Raw genomic sequence first — 19,504 nt, 5'->3', positions numbered from 1 at the left:
CTTTACATGAGAGAATTAAGATGTAGCGTCTTGTTAATTCATATTTTCAACTTGTTCGATTTTAACCGGAGATGTTCAGATAACGATTTTCCTTCTCAGTTTTTGAACTTGGGTATCTGCCTGAGAACCAATCTGTACGGAAGCCCTGAGGGTCAAGTGAGGATTCTTTCTTTTTAATCTAAATTACCTATAAATTTAAACTATTTTATTTTCTTCTCTTGTGTTTAAATGAAAAATGATTCTCTTGGGGAAAAGACAAATCCACTCAACACACAAAAAATATGCTGCCATGCTTTTTTTTTCTCCATTTGGTCTAACACACAAAAAAATTTTCTCCTGTAAAAGAAAATGAAAAGGTCTCATGAAAAATGTGAAAAAATTCTCCTACCACTTTTTCTTTGTTTTGGATTCACACATGAAGAAAGAAAAGGGAAGAAAAAATTCTCTCACAAAATGTTTGGTTTTGCATGTTTTCACACAAGAAAGAAGAAAATTCTAAAGAATAAAAGAAAAAGTTTTCATGCATGAAAAACATTTTCCCCTAAAAAAAAAAGTCTTCTCTTGGTTTAACATGTAGAAAAAGAAATTATCCTTAAAAAAAACATACAACAAAAATCACACGAGAATTTCTATTTTACGTGTTTTCAATGATAGAAAAAGTTCTCGTATTTTTTCACAGATGACAATAAAAGAAAAAAAAGTTGGTTGTAATGTAAAAAACAAAAATTCTCCTGTGCAAAAAGGAAAAAAAATTTTCTTTTTTTTTTTTTCAGAACCCTAACCCAAAAAATTAAAATTCTTCCACAAAATGTTTGGTTTCCATTTGGTATCACATGTATCAGGGAGAACAATGTTTGGCATTTTTTCACACATGAAAAAAAATATTTTCACTGGCCAAACTTTTTAATTGGTTTCATAAATAAACACAAAAGTATTCAAGTGGGAAAAATTTGAATAAAAAATATTTGGTTTCCATTTTGTGTTTGGTCGTATGGGGGAAAATGTTTGGCATGTTTTCAAACATGAAAAAAAAAATCTTATGAGAAAACTTTTTCATTGGTTTCATAATTAACACAAAAGTGGAAAAAATTTTAAATTCTCCCACAAAATGTTTGGCTTTGCATGTTTTTATACGTGAAAGAAGAACATTTTCAGCAGACTAAAATAATCTTGAAAAAAAATTCTCCCATAAAAATTCTTCTCTTGTTTTCACAAATGTAGAGGAAAAAATCTGTCCTAAAAAAATTTCACAAGATTTCACAAATATAGAGAAAAACATTTTTGATAATATGAAAACAAATTCTCCGGGGGGAAAAAAGTGAAAAAAAGAATGGAGTTCGAGAGATTATTGTGTCAAACCTGTTTTCTTCAGTTCTTCAGTCATAATCACAGGAGTGAAAATAATTTAAATCACTCTAGACTTTGAAAATGGATCACCAGAAAAAAAAAGAAAAAGTCCTCACTCGACCCTCGGGGCTTCTGTAAATCTGCTACCAGTGTGTTAAGTTATATTTATATTCCATTTTTAAACCCTGTATGAATGAGATTAGACTGCTATCATTGTTTAGCCTGTAGTAATACTACACAGTAAGTGCTTTACACGTTTCCTTCATTTTCTAGTTTGACAGTCAGAACTGAAAAACAACACAAAAATCAACACATGAATGTTGGCTAACATGCAAACAAGTTGCTTGTTGTTAAATTGCATACAGGTGTATGTTCTGATGCTAATCAATTACACATATATCTGATCAGTAATCCAACATTTCAGGCCGTATCAGAGGCATTTCTGATACTGATGTTGGTTTTGGAACAACGCTGATTTTAATCAGAAACCTCTCAATTTATAAAAACAATCATTTGGTGTATTTTCAACACAAAAATGTACAACAGGTGAGAAAAAGATCCAATCAAACAGCAAATTAACATCAAGTGCAATAACAAGAGAAGTGTTAATAGCTATTAACAAGTTTAACAAATTATTTCTAATCTAGAATCTCTCACCTCAAGGTCGACGTGATCGAGTGTTACGCAGCTCAAAACAGATCATGTGATCAGAACGAAAGCTCCAGAACAGTTACTAAATGGACCTTGAGGTGAGATAGTGTTGTTATCTGAAACTCTAACTATTAGAGAACAATCCACTACTGGGATTAAACTAAAGGAATGACAACAGAACTATAATCTAAACTCTGACAAAGTTAATTAAATAATTAACCGGCCACACGTTTTAAATACAATCAAGAATCACCGCTGAGAGTCCGACTGATGAAGTCTGAAAGTTTAAAGTTCAGACGTTCAAACATTCACTCGTCTAAAAGTAGCTCAACACGTGCAGGTATGAGGAGAATGTAAAAAGCTGCTCTGCTTCAGGCAAACAGACATTAAGATTAAAATCATAGCAGAAAGTCACAATATTACACTTTACGTTACATTACAGACATTAAAGTCATTCCCTCCAACTGAGGCAACATGAATCAGTCATGTTTCAGCAGCTCTGCAGCCGCTCGAACACAGAATCAAAGGTAAAAGGTGATATTCAGCCTAAAGAATAAATAAGGAGGAAGACCATTTTCATACCTGCGTGTTCCTCCTCGTGGCCACAGGAGAGCATCAAGTGCGTTTAGCAGTAAAAGTCAGCATCATCTGTCGAACGCTCTAAACTCTGAGCCCTTAATCACAGAAAGATGAGGTAAGACCAGCGATTAAGACCCTCACTCTGTACTGTGGAGACATAATCTACAGCGCTCAGAGACGTTCAGGTGATCAGCTCGGACTCAGAACTCCTGGATGACCCTGAAGTGGTTCTCGATGGACGGGGGCTCGTCCTCGAAGTGGAGCTTCTTACTGGGACAGGCTCCGAACTCGTCCAGGGTCTTGATGAAGTACCCGTACTCGCGGCCCACCCAGGCCCGCATCGGGTCGCACACCTCGTACGGGGTCACGTGGGCGTGGATCGACACGCCGCTGGAGGCGAACTCCTTCAACACCTGCTTGTCCGTCACCCAGGTCTCGCTGCCTCCCGGGTGGCCTCCATCCAGCCAGTACATGTCGGTGATGCGTTTAATGAAGTGGGACAGCCGCGGGTCGGCGCGGGCTCCCGACAGCTCGTACACCATCTGGTTCAGGACCACGCAGCCTTTACTGAAGCCCACCAGCGTCAGAGCAAACCCTGAGGGGACGCTGTCAGCGCCTCCCTGTGGCTGGAGGGGGTTTGGCAGGTTGGCTCGCTCCATGCCGTGGCTCAGCAGAGACCTGCGATCAGAAACGGTCACACTGTTTTAACACAATCACCGCAAAGTTTTAGTAAAGCTCACACGGTTGAGGTGTTGATTCTGCACCACAGTCATGTTCGATGATGGTGGAGAACAAAACAAGAGCTTAAAGAAAATCAGTCATCATGTGGACATACAGACACTCTGAATGAATGATAATGTTGAGCAGCGGATGTGTGAATAAGCAACAATTTGCCAACGTAACATCCTGTATCAACTTAAAAGGTGATAACGTGTTCAAGATTTGTTTCTGCTGCCCTCAAGTGGCCAAACGCAGGTTAAACAGCTGAACTACCAGATTATGTGTAAGTAAAATTATATGTTCAAAATAATTGACTGCACTTGAGGTGGGGAGGCTGCTGGAGTTGGAACAACGTCATCTCACACTTACTGATAGTTGGAGCAAAAGGGTCAAACATCGAACATACCTGAGGTGTCGGAACGCTGCAGTCTCAGGTGAGTACGACGAGTGCTCCGGAGCCCCGAACATGTTGCTCTCCACGAAGTTGTGGTAGCAGCTGAACTTGTGCAGATACATTCGGGAGGCTCGGACCACCCAGATGTGTCGGTCGGGGAAACGCTGGCCCAGAGTGAGAGCGACCTGCTCCAGACTCCAGCGGAGCCACTGAGCTCCTTCAGGCTGCACGGACATCTCCTCCTGGAAGTTCTGACCCAACAACAAGCAGGAGGAGACGGTTTAAAGCTGCAGGACAACTTTCACACACTGAACAACATCACCGTGACGAGTGGGGGGAAAATTAGAGTGTCGACTCTTTTTATAAAAGAAATTTCCAATGCAGCGATTCACACGAAATTCAGACCACACGTTTGTACAAACTCAATAAAACTACTCGCATAAAGAAATTATAGAATTTTAGCTGCAATGATTTATAGAATATATTATTTAAGAGATGTGTGTCTTCTCAGTTGTGCAATAAAAATGTTATTAGTGTTTGAAAGGATAATTGTGACATTGATCGGTATTGGACCTTAAAAACAATCATTCGTCAATCCCTAGACTGAACAACGATTCGATAAATTGAGAAAAACAATCCAAAGATTAATCGACAATGAAAGTATTTCTTAGTTGTAACTCTATTTCACTCCTTAAAAACTTTATATGCAATAAAGTGAGATGACACAGGAATATAGTTTTGCAATAATATGGACAATAACTTTTAAAAGGTTGGTGTTTTTTATCTCTCAGCATCTATTTATGTCCTTAATATTCAGGTATGTGCATCCACAAAGCCCACAGTTTGCCTAAAAAGAGATGTTTAGTCATCGTGGTCATGACGTTTAGAGCACAAGGCTTTGAAGGATGAAGTGTTGTGGCATAAAGTTATCTAACTGGCGAGCAGAGGAGTCGCTTTGGCAGCGTTATTGGCCCTTTAAAAGCTTAAAATCTAAATGGAAGGATAAAAAGTCAGAGATGTCTGCCAAAAAATAAATGTTCCCTTCTCCTGACAACAGCCATGGTGAGAGTGTGAATGAAACACACACACACACACACACACACACACACACGTCCATCTCTGACACACTACATTAGTTCCATCAGCAGCATCCTCTCAGCGTGCCGTCAGACTGTGTGGTCTCAACACAATGACCTCATTCTCCGTATTTACATGGAAACATCAGCGTGACGGCATCCTGTGCATACGAACGTCTCCTGGCAGTCACCGGCACACTGTGGGAATATTAACACTTGCCTGGAAAGTCGCCCGATGAATTGCAAATGAGGACAAAGAAAAGAGGAGCTCTGATAAACGAGGCCACTTCTTAAATTCTTGAAGGCAATTAGAAAAGAAAAACAAACGGGCGACGTTTAATCTTCTTTCACTCCTCCATATTTCTTTACACTTGATTAGTGACGTGCCCGTCCACTTACTAAAAAGCCTCTGAGGCAGTTTGGCATAATCTGACAGCATAATCTGGCAACTGCTGCAATTAATAGGTTTGGCATCAGATGAAGAGACTCGAGCGTCTTTTCTTTAAAGAAGTTTGCTCAGAACTGCACACATGATGAGAAACACCTCACATCTGTGATGCTCACGGAGTCTCAGAGGGGAACAGAACACAATGTGCTGGTTCTCCATCAGGAACAGAGTTTAGTTTTAAGTGTTCTGCTCTAAAGGAAAAATAGTTTATTAGTTTTGATGTTCTCCACATTAATTTTGACCCAAACAGCTTCCTTCCGTGCGGTGACACGTTGATGGTTGATAAGGGCTGAAGTTAATAATAATAATAATAATAATAATTGTGTAACGCTGTAAACTATGATACCAAGAAACCTTTACATTTCTGAGATAGTTTTCATGATGTGAAAACGTCATGCTGTTTCAACCCTCGTCTCGCTTTTAGTGGCAATGGTTATTTTTGCATTTGCATTTTTGCCTGTCTGTAATATTTTGAATAGCTGAGCAGCCTTGGGGTGTAAAATTGCAAATTTTCCAATAAAACTCGACTGCACAGAAGGCTGGGAAATAAAGTGTCAATAACTCAATATATCATCCATCATCAATATATCATCATGTCACTGTGTGTGTGTGTTTGGTACACAGTTTCATCTCAGTTGTTAAATAAATGTTATGAATAAATACCATATACGACTGGTGCTTGATTTCTAATGAACGATCTTATGTATTTTATTCCTTACATAAAAGTCTTATTTATAATTTACTGGGCATGTTTGTGTGATACAACTGCCTGTGTCGTTATAACATCACTATAACAGGCAAGGTGCACATTAAATCCTTCCTACTCATAAACTCTTTAAACAATGGAATTGTGGGAAATGTAGTCTGGTCAGCTTCAGCTCCCTGTGTTTTTAACACAAACAGGAAGTGCACTTTATTCCTGCAGCACAGCCTCCAATCATGATCCACTCTCCTCCACAGGTAGACAGGCAGTGATGGTACCTGTGCACCAGTATTCGCTCAGCTTGATTTGCTTGGCACTGGAAAGAGCTCCTTTCAGTTTAATTTACTACTTAACACTCAGCAGTGAACAGTGTAGTTCACTGATGAAGGTCTGAACAGTATAAATAAACTTAACTTGATATCAACGCAGAGCAGCCAAGTGTGTCAGAGTCAAATATCAGCCCTCGTAAGACAGAAACCTCTCAGACTGACTGATTTTAATCTCCTGTTGCAGATTTCTCTGCAGAATGAACTCCACATGCTACTAAAATAATAAACCATCATTCTGATGCAACTCAACCCAAATGTGCTGCCTCATGTGGAAATTAACATGCAGGTGATTTCTCTGGTTTAGTGAGTTTTTTATGAAGCAGTGAAACAAAGAATATAACCTCTCCTCTCACCCACGAGGTTTCACATGTTGTATAAAAACTATAAAACCTCTTTACGACTGAAAAACACATGACAAATGTTAACTATATGTCGTAATCTTTCAGAGTACTATGAGAAACTTTTCTCCTTCGTGTAGCTTTGCAGTGGTTTAACTTCTTCCAGTGAGACTATCGATGCTTTCTAAGCAGCTTTCACAACACCTGAGGAGAGTGAAGCCATGTGGACGCATGAAAACATTTTACAGTGACACAAAACGTACAGCTGCTTAAAATAGTTTTAAACTGCAGGAACAAACTAAATAAAAAAAGGAGAAAACAAAATATGATGGCTGCAACTTTATTTTCATTGTCTATTCTACTTGACAATTGTTTTGTTGATTAATCAATGAGTTTTTTCTTTTTCAATTTATCAATCTTGTCTTCATACATTTCCATGACGTCTGTATTGGGTCTGAGTTTACAATAATTTAATGTTTGTACTCTTGTTTTCCCACCAAACACCAAAATTATCAGTTTTCTTGACTATTTGTCATTTTGTTTTGTTTTTTAAATAGGTTTTATTTGAACTTTTTTCTATGGATACATATTTTTTTCTTTATATTTGTACAGGAAATAATATTTTTTAAATTTTTAGAAAAAAATTCATGAAAAACTTAAATAAAAAGGTTTCCAATTAAAAAACAAAAACAAAACAACATTAAATCAGAATAATAGTGAAAAATGTTGCTCAGTTTATCTCAAAGCCCAACATGACATTCTGTTTACTTTCACAGAGGAAGAAAGAAACTAGAGAATATTCACATGTAAGAAGCTGGAATCAGAATATTTAGTCTTTTTTCCCCTTAATAAAGGACACAAGCCAATAATTGATTATCAAAAATAGTTTATGAGTAGTGAAACAGTCGACAACTTATCAAACAGTCATTGCCGATCTTTTAAAAGTGTTTTGATGGGCAACATGTTGTCTTTGCCAAATAAAAATATTCTTCAGTCTTTCTTTTAACATTTCTATGACCATATGAGCTCCATGGCAGTTTCTGCATTTTGCCTCTCATGTGTCTGAATTTTTAGTGATCGTGTGTTTATATTCTGTTTTTTGTCCACAGCCCCAAAATATTATTTATCACCTACTGTCACAGAGGACTGAAGAAACCAGATAATATCACATTTAAGAAGCTGGAATCACAGAATTTCGACCTTAAAAACAATTAACAGGTGAATCCATAATCAGAATATCTGGTGATTAATTGACTGATCTGACAACTAATCCATTGATCCTTGCATCTCTACCTCCAGCTAACAGTTTGCTTATGAACCCTAACAGGACTTTACTCACCTGTCTCATGATTATTGTAGGTGAGAGTTAATTGAAATAATATTACATCTCTGCGTCTCAGTAGCAGCTTTCAGTGATTAAATCACAAGTTAGAACAGTCATCTTCTTTCTGTTGATCTCATTGATCCCCTGGGCCCCTCCCTGATCAATACACCTCCCCGCACTCACCTGAATGTCCCCGTGGAAAAACACCACATGTCTGTTACTGCTCTTCTCCTTTGACTCAGCACCACTCTGACCGTCTGTCTCAGGCCGGAGGAGCAGCAGGTCGTTCACTCGGCTCGGGTTGTATCCAGGCACCGCCAGCAGCTTCTGGAGCCTCTGCCGCGGGCTCCCGGAGCCTGCATCCCGGCTGGCTGATGCATGCAGTCCCCGGGTCTCGGAGGATGTCGCTGCCACGGAGGTCATCGTTTTGGCCACAGCTATCAGAGTGAAGCCCACCGCGACTGCTCGGGCAGCTAGCATGAACTCTAAAATAGGAAAATGAGTCGGCGTTTTTCTTTATAAACGCAGTTAACTACACCATGCTGCTGCCGCTGCTGACAGCTAGCTAACCAGCTAACATCTGCTAGCTACAGCATCACATTATTAGTAGCTAACGTAGATACAACTAGCCTTTAAGTGGCTATAACCGATATATTTATCAGTCTGCAGTGCGTTATATCCGTCGTGTGCCTCACATCGTCGCAGTTTAATAACAAATTCTGACTCTATTAATCAAATTCTGTCAGTTTTAGGTCTTCTTCTATCCACGGAGAGGCGCTGTTTATCAAACAACACACCCGCCACTCTGCTAGCTGCTGCGGAGCAAATCAGAAGCGCTACTGCGCATGTCTTCTTTTTGGACTCCAGAGATACTCCAGCGTGGAAGGTAGTGGGATGATACACTCCTCCACATTCCGGTTTTGAAAACACCACACTGTTTGGCCAGTTAACGGCTTAAATAAAGAAATATGGGAAAATTATAACAGACAAAAACACTTAGAAATGAATAAATATAAATATTGCAGACGTTATAAATACATATAATTAAGTGAATACATACATTAGTGAATTCTTGTTGAAACAAACACAATCTAAACTACTTCATTAATTTCTGTAGATGCAAATAATTGTACACACATCATTTATAAAATCGATACAAACAAACAAACAAACAAACAAACTAATATAAAAAGGTAACCGGATACTACATTTTGCTAGCTGAAGAAAATAAAAAGGTTTACGGGAGTGAACTATCTTGAGCTGACCACTCTCTGCTTTAGCCACACATGCTAAAGTCTACTTGTGCACATTGTCGTGGATCTAAACGTGGATGTTTTGACAGCAGCTGCATTAAAGTTAGTGTTGTGTCGGTGTTTACGTGCAGACATCAGTGGTACAGCACCAGAGAATGAAGTGCACATGTTGGTGCTGAGAGAACTGGCATTATAACGCAAGTATGCCACTTTCTGGACCAACTGTTTAGTTACTGTCACATGTTTTTGACTGCATGCCACAGATAAAAGTAGAGTTTACTCAAGTTTGGACTTTGAACATGTTCAGTCAGCAGTCAGCACTGATATGGAGAAAGCCACATGATGTACAGGACGACTTTATAAACTATTAAACTGCTGAATTATTTAACTGTGAGTAGCAGTCTAGGTAAGAGGAGACTCCTTTCAGTGAGCTATTGTAGAGATTTCTCCTGCAGATATTACATACATCCATTTAGTTTCTGGAACTGGTCTTGTCATAATGTTAAACTTTGCAGATTACTATCATTATCATTATTATTATTAGTAGTAGTAGTAGTAGTATTTCTTGTTATTTTATTGTTCCTGTTGTCTAAGGCAGCTCCACAAACTAACTGTAGATGGCATCATCATTAAAGTCTGACCTTGGAACTGTTGACAATCAGCATTTACTAGCTTATTGTAACCACTTAATGTAAAATATCCAAAATAATAAGCTTACTAACACAGGTGCTGATTTAAAGGTGCAACAAAAACAAAAAGGGAAGACAAATTATGATTTGTGCTCAAAAGTGAGCGAGTGTAACCGTCGTTGAACAGCTGGCAGGATGTAACATCATGTTAAACGGGTCATTCCACTCCAACTCACCGAGAATTCAGAACTTTTTTATGTCATGCATTTCCTCAAAAAAGGTCATGTCATAACTTTTGTCAAATTCATGGGACACAGGATTCCTTGATTAATCCTTTCGCTGTGATCCAGTGAAAAAACAACTGTACAGCCAAACATAAAAAAGCATCTGTATTACAGCTGTAGTTATGCACAGCTATATTTGAAGAGTTATTATTTATTTAATTTAAGTTTTTTCATGAATTAGGCAAAGAAAATCCTTGACATGAGCTTGGAGGGCCTGTGTGACTTCGTATAAAAAGAACCTAAATGAAAATAACAATATCTACCTGAAGCTTGCAAACAGTAGCTCACATTAGCCACCATGAATTACTCATATCAGCCCAAGTAAGGCTGTCGAAGCAAAACCTCTAGACTGTCGTTTAATAGTTAGTAATTAAACTTATTGCTGTTGCAGAAAACATGGCCTCGTGTTCTTTGGGCAGCAGACTGGTGGCTTGTCTTCTCAACGTTTCTGAGGCTCGCAGGAAAGACCTGGTGGAGACTGTGGCCAAGGCTGCTTTATACAACACGGAAGGCAAGTCGGATTTTGTGTGACACCTTAAAATAAAGAAGTCTGGGAAAAATTGTAACAAAAACATGTATTTGATCGAATCTGTCTTGCTAAGAATCCTCCATGATGCTGCTAAACATGGTTCCTAGGAGTTTTCTGACGCCTCTGTGGATGTAACCTGAGGAGTCTCTTTATCTAAAACACCATCTGAAATGTATTAATACTCCTGTTTTTAATTATTCTGCATCAGGTGTGAGACGAGAGGGGACAGCAGTGCTCAACATCTTCAACGACCATGACTACAACCGCTCCGTCATCACCATCGTGGCGAGCATCGACTCCATCAGTAAGTCCCGAAGCGTTCACACATTTGTAGTGAAATATCTTTTTCATTCATTCTCCTGAGGGAAGCGTCGAGTCAGCTACTTTGCTGCAGCTTTGCTTCTACTGCAGGGATTCAGTTCCTGTCCCCTGCTCTCCAATCCTCTGAGAGGGGAAAAAAAATCCTTTAATAAGCTTTGTCAGGGATTTAAACACAAAAAAAAATTCAGGATGAACATTTTTCTGGCAAAGATCACAGAGAAAAGTTTATCTCGTTGAGCGCTCGTTCCGAACACGACGTCCTGACAAAGCAGACAAAGCCGGCGAGTGTTTGTCCTACACTCACTCCTCAACACAAATAAATTGGATTCTTCTGCTTAAATTGACCAAATCCTAGTCTTTTCTGAAGGATACACAAAACTATAAATGTATGCATGTTGTTTCAGGGGAGGCGGTTCTGTCTGCATGTGAGAAAGCCTGTGGGCTGATCGACATGCGCGCTCACAAGGGGGTTCACCCTTGTATGGGTGCCGTCGACCTCATACCCATCTACCCCCTGGGGGAGGAGGTGGGAGTGGAGGACTGCGCTAAAGAGGCTCGGGGTGAGATGTTATTTGTGCATGTATGTGATGCCTGAGTGCAATTATGAATATTGACTGTCTCTGTCGATTAAGTTGATCCATGGTGACCATTTTCTCACTCAGGGGTCGTACTGCTGCGTTCGAGTTTGCAAGTCTGATCGGCTAAATTTAGGAAATCTGACACATTTGTATCATTTAACCGCTTCCTGATTGATCAGGGACGGAAAAGACAATAGAGAGTGAAAATCTGGAGGGACATCAGGACATATTTCAAGGAAAAACAACAACTTCCTCGCTGACGTTCCTGTTTGATAGATAAAACAGAAAAGGCGTGAAATAATTCTAAATTGTCAATACAAATTTATTTCAACCTGGAAGTGAAACGGTAATGTTAGCTAGGAGGCGATTCAATGCTAAAGTTAGCTAACAGGTTATCGATTATGTTGTTTTACCCTGAAATATGGAAAATATACCCATCATACTTCCATCTGCTGATCAGTCAGAAAGTGGTGAAATAAAAACTATTTGTCAGATTCTCTACATTAACTACTTGCAGCTTCACATTCATTATCCCAGTGTGTGAGCTGCTCACCGTGAGCGCGACACGAGAGGAAATATGTGTGTGAATATGGTCTATTAGCTTTCAGGGCACAGTCATTACTCGTGCCTCTTGTTTTGTATTCAGTGCAGCGCCTGCTCAGGACGGAGACGAACATGTTTTGACTCGACTCAGTGGCTCAAATATAATTAACATCCAGCGTGTGGGCACACAGACGGAGGATAGCTCGCAGACTGTGACTGGAAATGTTCCCTTTTCGAGTGTAAACTACATTTTAAGTCATAATATGTAAGAAATATGCATTAAAATGTCAGAAAACGATGAGATTCAGTAGAGAGGAAGAGTCAGAATCATCGAGCTGCCATCAATAAATTGATTAGTAGTCAGTTATTGAATTAATCGCCTTCTGTCCCAGTGAGCACAAACCAGGTTTCAATGTAGATCTGAGTTGAAACCTTGTTAAAATTTCTTTTCAGCGTCTTTTCCATCGTCTGAAGTGAAGTTACAACATCAACGTGTGACAACACACAAATCTGTGGATTGATTTTTGTGATTTGTAGGTTGAATGAAGTCGATGATTAATAAGAAGGTATTTCTCCAAACTCATTATTGCAATAGCGAGTGAAATGGGAAATGTGATCTACACAAAGACGTCAACACATTTCATTTTCCATATAAAATGTCTTAAGTATTGAACTATTTCATCTGTGTACTGCTAACAAAAAGCCTCCAGGACATCTTAATGCACAGCTCGGCTCTGCTCAGGAGCAGCTCCATCACGGGTGCAGCTCGGCTCAACGACGCAGTAAAACTGGTGATGGAAAAGCAAATTGGTTCGGTTCAGAGTGACTCAGCGCGGCCAAAAGTGCTGATGAGCGCTAAAAAAAACATTCACCGTCATCTCGGTCTTTGGCAAACTCTGATCAACATTTTTCATTATCGATCGTGAAAGTAATCGCCAGATTGATCGGCAGTGAAAGTAAACGATAGCCTGCCTTCATCTCTCCCGACAGACTGTAAATGTAAATATACTGTAACGAGCTCCTCCACAGTGTCTATTGAGTCTCAGGCTGATTATGAGACATCTTCAGCTTCCTGTGCTGTTGATTAGTTTCACAGTTAACTACATGACTTAGCAGCCACATGTTTTGCTGATAATGAGCAGCAGCTCAGCATGGGACCTGCGTGCACTCTGTATGCTAATCTGTGTGGTGTGACTGCAGAATAATAATCAGCGAACTCACTAACGAGAACTGTATTTATGCATGCGTGTAATAAAATGCTCCGTGTGTCCATATTTCCCCCCTCAGTCTGAATGAAACCCCTCAGGTGTGTTTTGTCTGTCCCGCTCATATTGCCCTCGTGTTTCTGGATCTGTGTGCATGTGATAACTAACATGTGTGATGTGTCTTGTGCTCAGCTGTGGCTCGGGGACTCACAGAGCGGGTCCAGGGCACCAGCGCCTTCCTGTTTGGCTGGGCGGACTCGCCCCTGCAGCGGGGGCTGGCTCAGAGGAGGAAGGAGATGGGCTGGTTCAAGAAGACGCTGGACTTGCAGCAGATCAGGCCCGACGTTGGGACGCAGCCACAGAAGCAGTTCGGCGTCACAGGTGAGCAGAGCTGGCAGAGAGAGGAAGATAGAATTTATATGCCGGACGAGCTTCTGTGGGTTAATGTTTTGAAGCCTGAAAGGAAGGTTAGACTGTCTCTGTGTGAGGATTATACAACGCAGGTGACTTTGTGTCTGTGTTTACAAAGCTGTTTGTTACAGCTTCAACCACAGGCCACCTCTCTCCTCTTCTGTGACCTTTCAAAGATCCAGTGTGTGGGATTTAAATGGTTTATTAGCAGAAATACACTATCCATACTTGTGTTTTCAGGAGTGTTTAATCACCTGAAGAATCGTTGTTCTGGTCACCTTAGAATGAGCCTTTCAGTGTGTACTCACAGAGAGAGCGAGTCACTTTTCTCTGCCTGCCGTGTTTCTACAGCATCAGCTGCTTTAATGATTCATCTCATCCATACAGACTGTGATGCGTCCTTCCCTTCCACTTAACCTACATACTGTTTGAACAACCACAGACTTCCGAGGCTTCATATTAGCTCCGGCTGAACTTTCGTCCTCCAGTTTCTTACAGTGAAGTGGCAGCAGTGCAGGAGGGAGGCAGCTCCACGAGGCCATTACGGACTTTTTTCTGTGTACATATGGCGTGTGAATATTTTATTGAGACTGACCTGAAAAAATCTGAACCAGTTCTTTAAAAGCAGCTGCTGGTCTGATCTGCCCTCTATTATCTCTGTCCACTCTGTTATTTAGTGCTGTAAACATCATCAACATGTTTAGATTTTTATTTTTAAGACATTCACCATCTCAATCCATCACAGTTCCTATGTATGAATGGAATAAATGCCAATTTCGCCACCAACTGGAGGGTCAGTAAACTATAATGCAATATAACAACACCACCTTGTATTTTTACACAAGGTCCAACGTTTTACTTTACCGGGGAAGGCCTTCATTCTTAGTTTATCTCATATTGCCGTGTTGGTGTTGTTCATATGTGGTTAGTATCTCCTTCGGAACACATTGTTATACATTCCCTTTAATATTTTCACACTTAATGAGTTTATTTCCCTTTTTCTAGTTTTCTGTCACAGATAAAATCTAATCCAGAGGATGTTGAACAGTTTGAAAGTGTTTTTTCAGCTCGATTTGTCTGATGTCCTGCAGGAGTTGGGGCCAGTCCGTACGTCATGAACTGCAACGTGACTATCGACACTCAGGACATCAACATGGGACGCACCATCGCCACAGCTATCAGGGAGTCGACCCCGGGAGGACTACCTGGGGTGCAGGTTCTGGCTCTGCCACATGAGGGCGCTGTTGAAATCGCCTGTAACGTGGAAAGCGTGAAGGGGAGCCCACCTGACCACTCTGCAGGTGAACCGTGGCCGTCTTTCACCATCGGTGGACAGCCGTACTGTCATGTTCCAGCCTCGCTCATCACGACGAGGGTCTCGGAGCTGGCAGGGAGGGACGGCGTCCGCACGAAGGGGACCGCGCTGGTGGGGTTCACCCCCCGTGAGTGCCGAGGCCTGGCAGAGTTAGCGCTGTCTCGAGGGATCGCTGAGTTCTGGAAAGAGCGGAGAAGGATCCGAATGTGAAAATGATTAATCGCCTAAACCAGTGAAACCTCGAGTAAAAGAACATCATCTTTGTTTATGTCACTTTAATTACAATAACATCTGTTAAAGTGTGCCGTCCTCTGTTACCACTGCTGCCCCCATGTCAAGCTATACATCCAACTGCAGCATGTATTCTTTGCTATGACGACGACAAATTCATCACTCACAATTTTAAATTTTCTAATTAATACACAAAAGCCAAAGTAAACAAATAACGAAGTAAAAACGTGATTTTAAATGTCTAGCAAACTTCTGCTAGAAGACTTTACTAGTTGTAGCTAATGTTAGCTTAAGTTGTAGCTATAGTAAGCTAAAGAAATCCAAGACTTGATAGCCTAATGCTAATTGATTGTTTACAGCATTTTAATCAGAACAAGTAACCTGTTTACATACTGTATGTTGATCAGTGCATTTTATGTAATTTACCCACATTTCCTGACATTTGATCTTTACTATTACTAACACTCATTAAGGTCACGAATCACTACATTTGTAGAGATTTAATGTAATTTTTAATTAATTTATATAACTGTGTTTTACTACAGTTATACTTTAAATAAAGAATTTATCAATAAAATATTTCCATCTTGTTTTTTTTTCACAAGGGGAGATCGACTTAAACTGAAGCAGATACTTCCACATCCTCTGCGACACACCTGTCTGCTCGGCGCCTTGTTAATCTGACTCTTGCAGTGAGAGAGATTTGGGTTTTTATTTCTGAGTTTCTTTTCTTCCCAACCAAGACAGAAACTATAAAAAAACCCAGCGTGTCGTCCTCCAGAGTGGAATTTAAATTTTTCTTCTATGTGTGTGTGTGTGTGTGTGTGCCGTTTCCTGTTTGGAGCAAATGGGCCACTTGTGTTTACTGATGAGTCTCTGCTGATGAGTCTCTTCCCATCATTCTCCACCATCAGCCTTACCGTGCATGACTCTGTGGGAGAGTCACCATCTGTGTGTGAAACTGCTATTTTTACCACGAGTCATGGCCTGAATCTTTGAGAAACATCAAGCGTTTTTGGCTGCGTTTCCTTGAACATGTTAGAGTGAAACTCACTTACAACCCAGCCATAGTTGTTTACCATTTAGTGTAAGCTCGTGACGCACGGGATTAACCATTTATTAACACGGGGACGAGTTTGGCCAGAGGACAGGTCAGGAATTAACTGGGGCGAGATGATTCCACTCATTTCTTACATAAGGGGAGTATAATGCATTGAATAGCGGCACTTTGATGGAGTAAGGAGGTATAGATTTGAGTCATTAAGTATTAATAACTTGAGCTGTATGGATGGGACACAAAAGCAAGGTCAGAGTGAGGCTTTACATCCAAAAACTGCTTTAAAAAAAATGCTCAATTTTGTCCTTTTTGTGAGGAAAATGAGCGATTGCAGAGTTTATAATCCACACACACAGAGAAGGTGCCAATCCAATTCACAAAATCTTCCACTTTCAATGCCTGAAATTTACTCCCCTTTCATTTTGGTGTGTGATTTCTCATCTTCCTGCATTAAACTTACATAAGGTTGCCTTCTGAGGCAGAAGCTGTGCGATTTTTCATCAGTGTGTGCGCGCTTCTTTGGATAAGCTCTCTTACTGCGTGAACATTCACCTCTTTGTATGTCATCCAGCTGAGGCCTTTAGTCACACAAGCGACGCAGCCATGCAGCTCCGTTTCATGCGTACATACACAACAACGCTCTGCCTCCCTCACACACACACACACACACACACACATCCTTTCTCCCTCCTCCTCCTCCTCCTCCTCGCTGCTGTCTTCCTCCCTCTTCTGCATCTACACACACATGCATTTACTCTATGGATGGCACACACACACACACACACACACACACTCTGCCTGCCAGGCTTGGGAGCATCAAGGCCTAATCTAGGTCACAGCATAAGCCCAGAGGTATCCTCGTCTCCACACACACACTCACACACACACTCGTACTTGTGTTTTTTTTTTTGCATATAAATTCTATTTTGACTCGACTAATTTTCCCAAAAAATAATTCTCATTTTGACACATTGCACCTCCCATGAAAAAGAAGCTAAAAATAAAACCGGTGAATTTCATATTTTTTTTTCCACACAATCCCTTCTTCCCCCCCGTCTTCATCTCCATGTAACCTAATTGGTTATGTGGCTCAGAGTCTAATGGCTCTTATGATCGTCACAAGGCCATCATGTCCCTGATTAAAATGCACTTTGGGATCTTTCTGCAGCGAATCACTGAATCAACATCCATTTGGGATGATGGCTAAATCTATTTTTTTTTTGCGCTTGGATAAAGACATGTTCCTGGATGTTCCTGCATGCTGCTGCAGACGCACCATAGGATCCCTTTGATATGACTTAGCCTGACAGCTTACCATCCGAGAAGCGACCGTGTGTCACAGCACCGAAATAGAGGAGCTTATTTCTTTACATCAGTCTCCAGCCTTCTATAAATATTCCAAAGCTCTCTGTTCTCTCCTCTTCCTCTCTTTCTTGCTGCTTTCTCTGTTCTCCCCCTCCCCTCTCCCCTCTCGCTCTTTCTGTTTTGTCCATTTTTCCCCCCCTACACACTCTGCCTCCCACGTCTTCCCTTTACCCTCTGCTCCAGTCGGATAATGTAGAGAAGTGTGTCTTGTCTGTCTTAGAAAGAGGCAGGAGTGTTGAAGCGGGGGGGGGACAAAACCACTCATCGTTTCTGAGCCCTCTGACAGTCCTGCAAGAAATCACATCTAGAAATCAGCTCCTCCACCACCACACAGATTTCCAGCACTCTCATCTACGACGGCTCAGGTTAAAAAATAGGAACGTTTACAAGGAATAAAGAGGCAGATTTTTATCTAACTGCCAGTTAGACGTCGCACAGTGCCATCCTCCCTAACCTATCAGTGTGGGAAGTAAGCGTGCCACCTATGAAGTCAGCAGTCCCCAACCCCCACCCTCAACACATGTTCAACATCCTCTGGGCACAGGCTGAGCAGAGCACTGAGACACAGCTGAGAATTAGAGAGGGAGAGGGGGAGAGAGAGAGAGAGAGAGAGAGAGAGAGAGAGAGAGAGAGAGCAGTGAAGTGGAAATATGGGTGAGCATCAGAGAAAGACAGAAATAGAGCGATAAAGCAGTGAATTAGGCAGAGGCAGAGAGAGGAGGAGGAGGCACACCGAGAGTCCTTCGCTGAGGCGCTGATGCTTCGTGCAGACATTGTGGCTGCTCTGTCTCGTCGTGCGTGGATGTGAGGACCTTGTGGATTTGAATCTCTGTGGAATTCATTACATCCGGATCCGAAACGGGAGGATGCGAGCTCGGCTGGATGCCGGGATCCATGTGGGCCTGTGACGTCTACCTTCTTCCCCATCAGGATGGCTCCAGCAGCACTGACCCAGATTGTGGAGTCGTGGCTCTTGGCTGCTCGCTGCCCCTCGGGTGGTCTGTGAATGTGATGCGGACGAGGCGTGCTGCACACCTCGGCGGAGACCGCTCAGCCCGCTGCCTCTGCTGACATCTGTCTCCGTGGATACACGCAGCGACCGGCAGGGTAAGGATGCTCGGCTCTGACCCGCACGCTCAAATGTCACGGTGATGGGTTTGGTTTGTGTGCACGTGCCTGTGTGTACGAATACATTAGAAATCACTACAGCCATGTAGATCTCATTTCTGTCCCTCCTTCTTGTAAACATAGGTGGAGGAAAATATTTGGATTTCCTTCCAGAGGCTTCAAACAGAACAACAGTGTGGCTGTGACGAAGAATTGCGTGTGCATGCACTATGCAGAATAGCTCCATGTATAATGTATGACTGAGGAGATATCATGGAGAGCAACAAGTCACTGCGTTTTCCCCTAAAGTGCAGACGAAAGTAGGCTAGGATGGCACAGACAGAGACCTGAATGAAATATTTAGTAAAGTCCTTGTGGTGTTTGAAAGCACTTGGCTTCATTCTGCTCAGAGGAAAAACACAGACATGAGCAAAATGTGGTCCTTCACACTGGGAGGGATGAAGAAATTATATCCCATCTGAACCCGTCTGATAAAGACAAATTCAGCTCAGTCAGTTCATCCTCAGTGTGGTCAGCTCAGCTCAGCTCAGTTCAACTCAGGTTCAGTTTACGTTAACATAACTTAATTTAACTCAGCTCCTTGAAGAGGTTAATAAGACACATCACAGATCAGTAAGTGTTCAACCACAAGACGAATGAGAGGCTTTAATTCCACCAGAGGTCACACAGAGGTCGGTATCTTACCCAAACTCTCATTTCTTTCAGTCACAGAGCGGCAGGGATGATGTATTTTTGGATGCTAACCC

The 19,504-nt window shown here is 41.4% G+C and overlaps 3 protein-coding genes across 6 annotated transcripts in view; 2 read left to right on the top strand and 1 right to left on the bottom strand.

The window, feature by feature from the left end:
- Nucleotides 1-832: 832 nt before the first annotated feature.
- c9h2orf69 (chromosome 9 C2orf69 homolog) lies at nt 833-13,601 on the bottom strand. 2 transcript variants are annotated; one of them, XM_030427929.1, is made up of 4 exons: nt 13,463-13,601; nt 8,093-8,394; nt 3,704-3,942; nt 833-3,255 (listed from the first exon to the last, which is right to left on the bottom strand). In XM_030427929.1, exons 2-4 carry the CDS (start codon nt 8,387-8,389, stop codon nt 2,778-2,780), a joined length of 1,014 nt encoding a protein of 337 aa, XP_030283789.1. In that variant the 5' UTR covers nt 8,390-8,394; nt 13,463-13,601; the 3' UTR covers nt 833-2,777. The 2 variants fall into 2 exon arrangements, with proteins under 2 accessions (XP_030283789.1, XP_030283790.1); XM_030427930.1 differs by lacking the exon at nt 13,463-13,601 and having other exon boundaries at nt 8,093-8,420.
- On the top strand, nt 8,687-15,787 carry ftcdnl1 (formiminotransferase cyclodeaminase N-terminal like 1). 3 transcript variants are annotated; one of them, XM_030427932.1, is made up of 6 exons: nt 8,687-8,795; nt 10,467-10,586; nt 10,813-10,908; nt 11,330-11,485; nt 13,444-13,632; nt 14,754-15,787. In XM_030427932.1, the coding sequence occupies exons 2-6, from the start codon at nt 10,472-10,474 to the stop codon at nt 15,185-15,187; spliced, it is 990 nt and encodes a 329-aa protein (XP_030283792.1). In that variant the 5' UTR covers nt 8,687-8,795; nt 10,467-10,471; the 3' UTR covers nt 15,188-15,787. The 3 variants fall into 3 exon arrangements, with proteins under 3 accessions (XP_030283792.1, XP_030283791.1, XP_030283793.1); XM_030427931.1 differs by lacking the exon at nt 8,687-8,795 and adding an exon at nt 8,856-9,363; XM_030427933.1 differs by lacking the exon at nt 8,687-8,795 and adding an exon at nt 9,389-9,568.
- A 2,155-nt stretch (nt 15,788-17,942) lies between these two features.
- The window catches only part of LOC115587822 (nck-associated protein 5-like), an 80,590-nt gene continuing 79,028 nt past the window's right edge, over nt 17,943-19,504 (top strand). Inside the window, exon 1 of the mRNA XM_030427861.1 lies at nt 17,943-18,737. The gene's annotated coding sequence lies outside the window, so the exon portion shown is untranslated. The remainder of the gene's footprint in view (nt 18,738-19,504) is intronic.

This window comes from Sparus aurata, chromosome 9 (genome assembly GCF_900880675.1).
Source record: "Sparus aurata chromosome 9, fSpaAur1.1, whole genome shotgun sequence".
In the NCBI taxonomy this organism is placed as follows: domain Eukaryota; kingdom Metazoa; phylum Chordata; class Actinopteri; order Spariformes; family Sparidae; genus Sparus; species Sparus aurata.
This window is presented reverse-complemented; position numbering and strand designations above follow the sequence as displayed.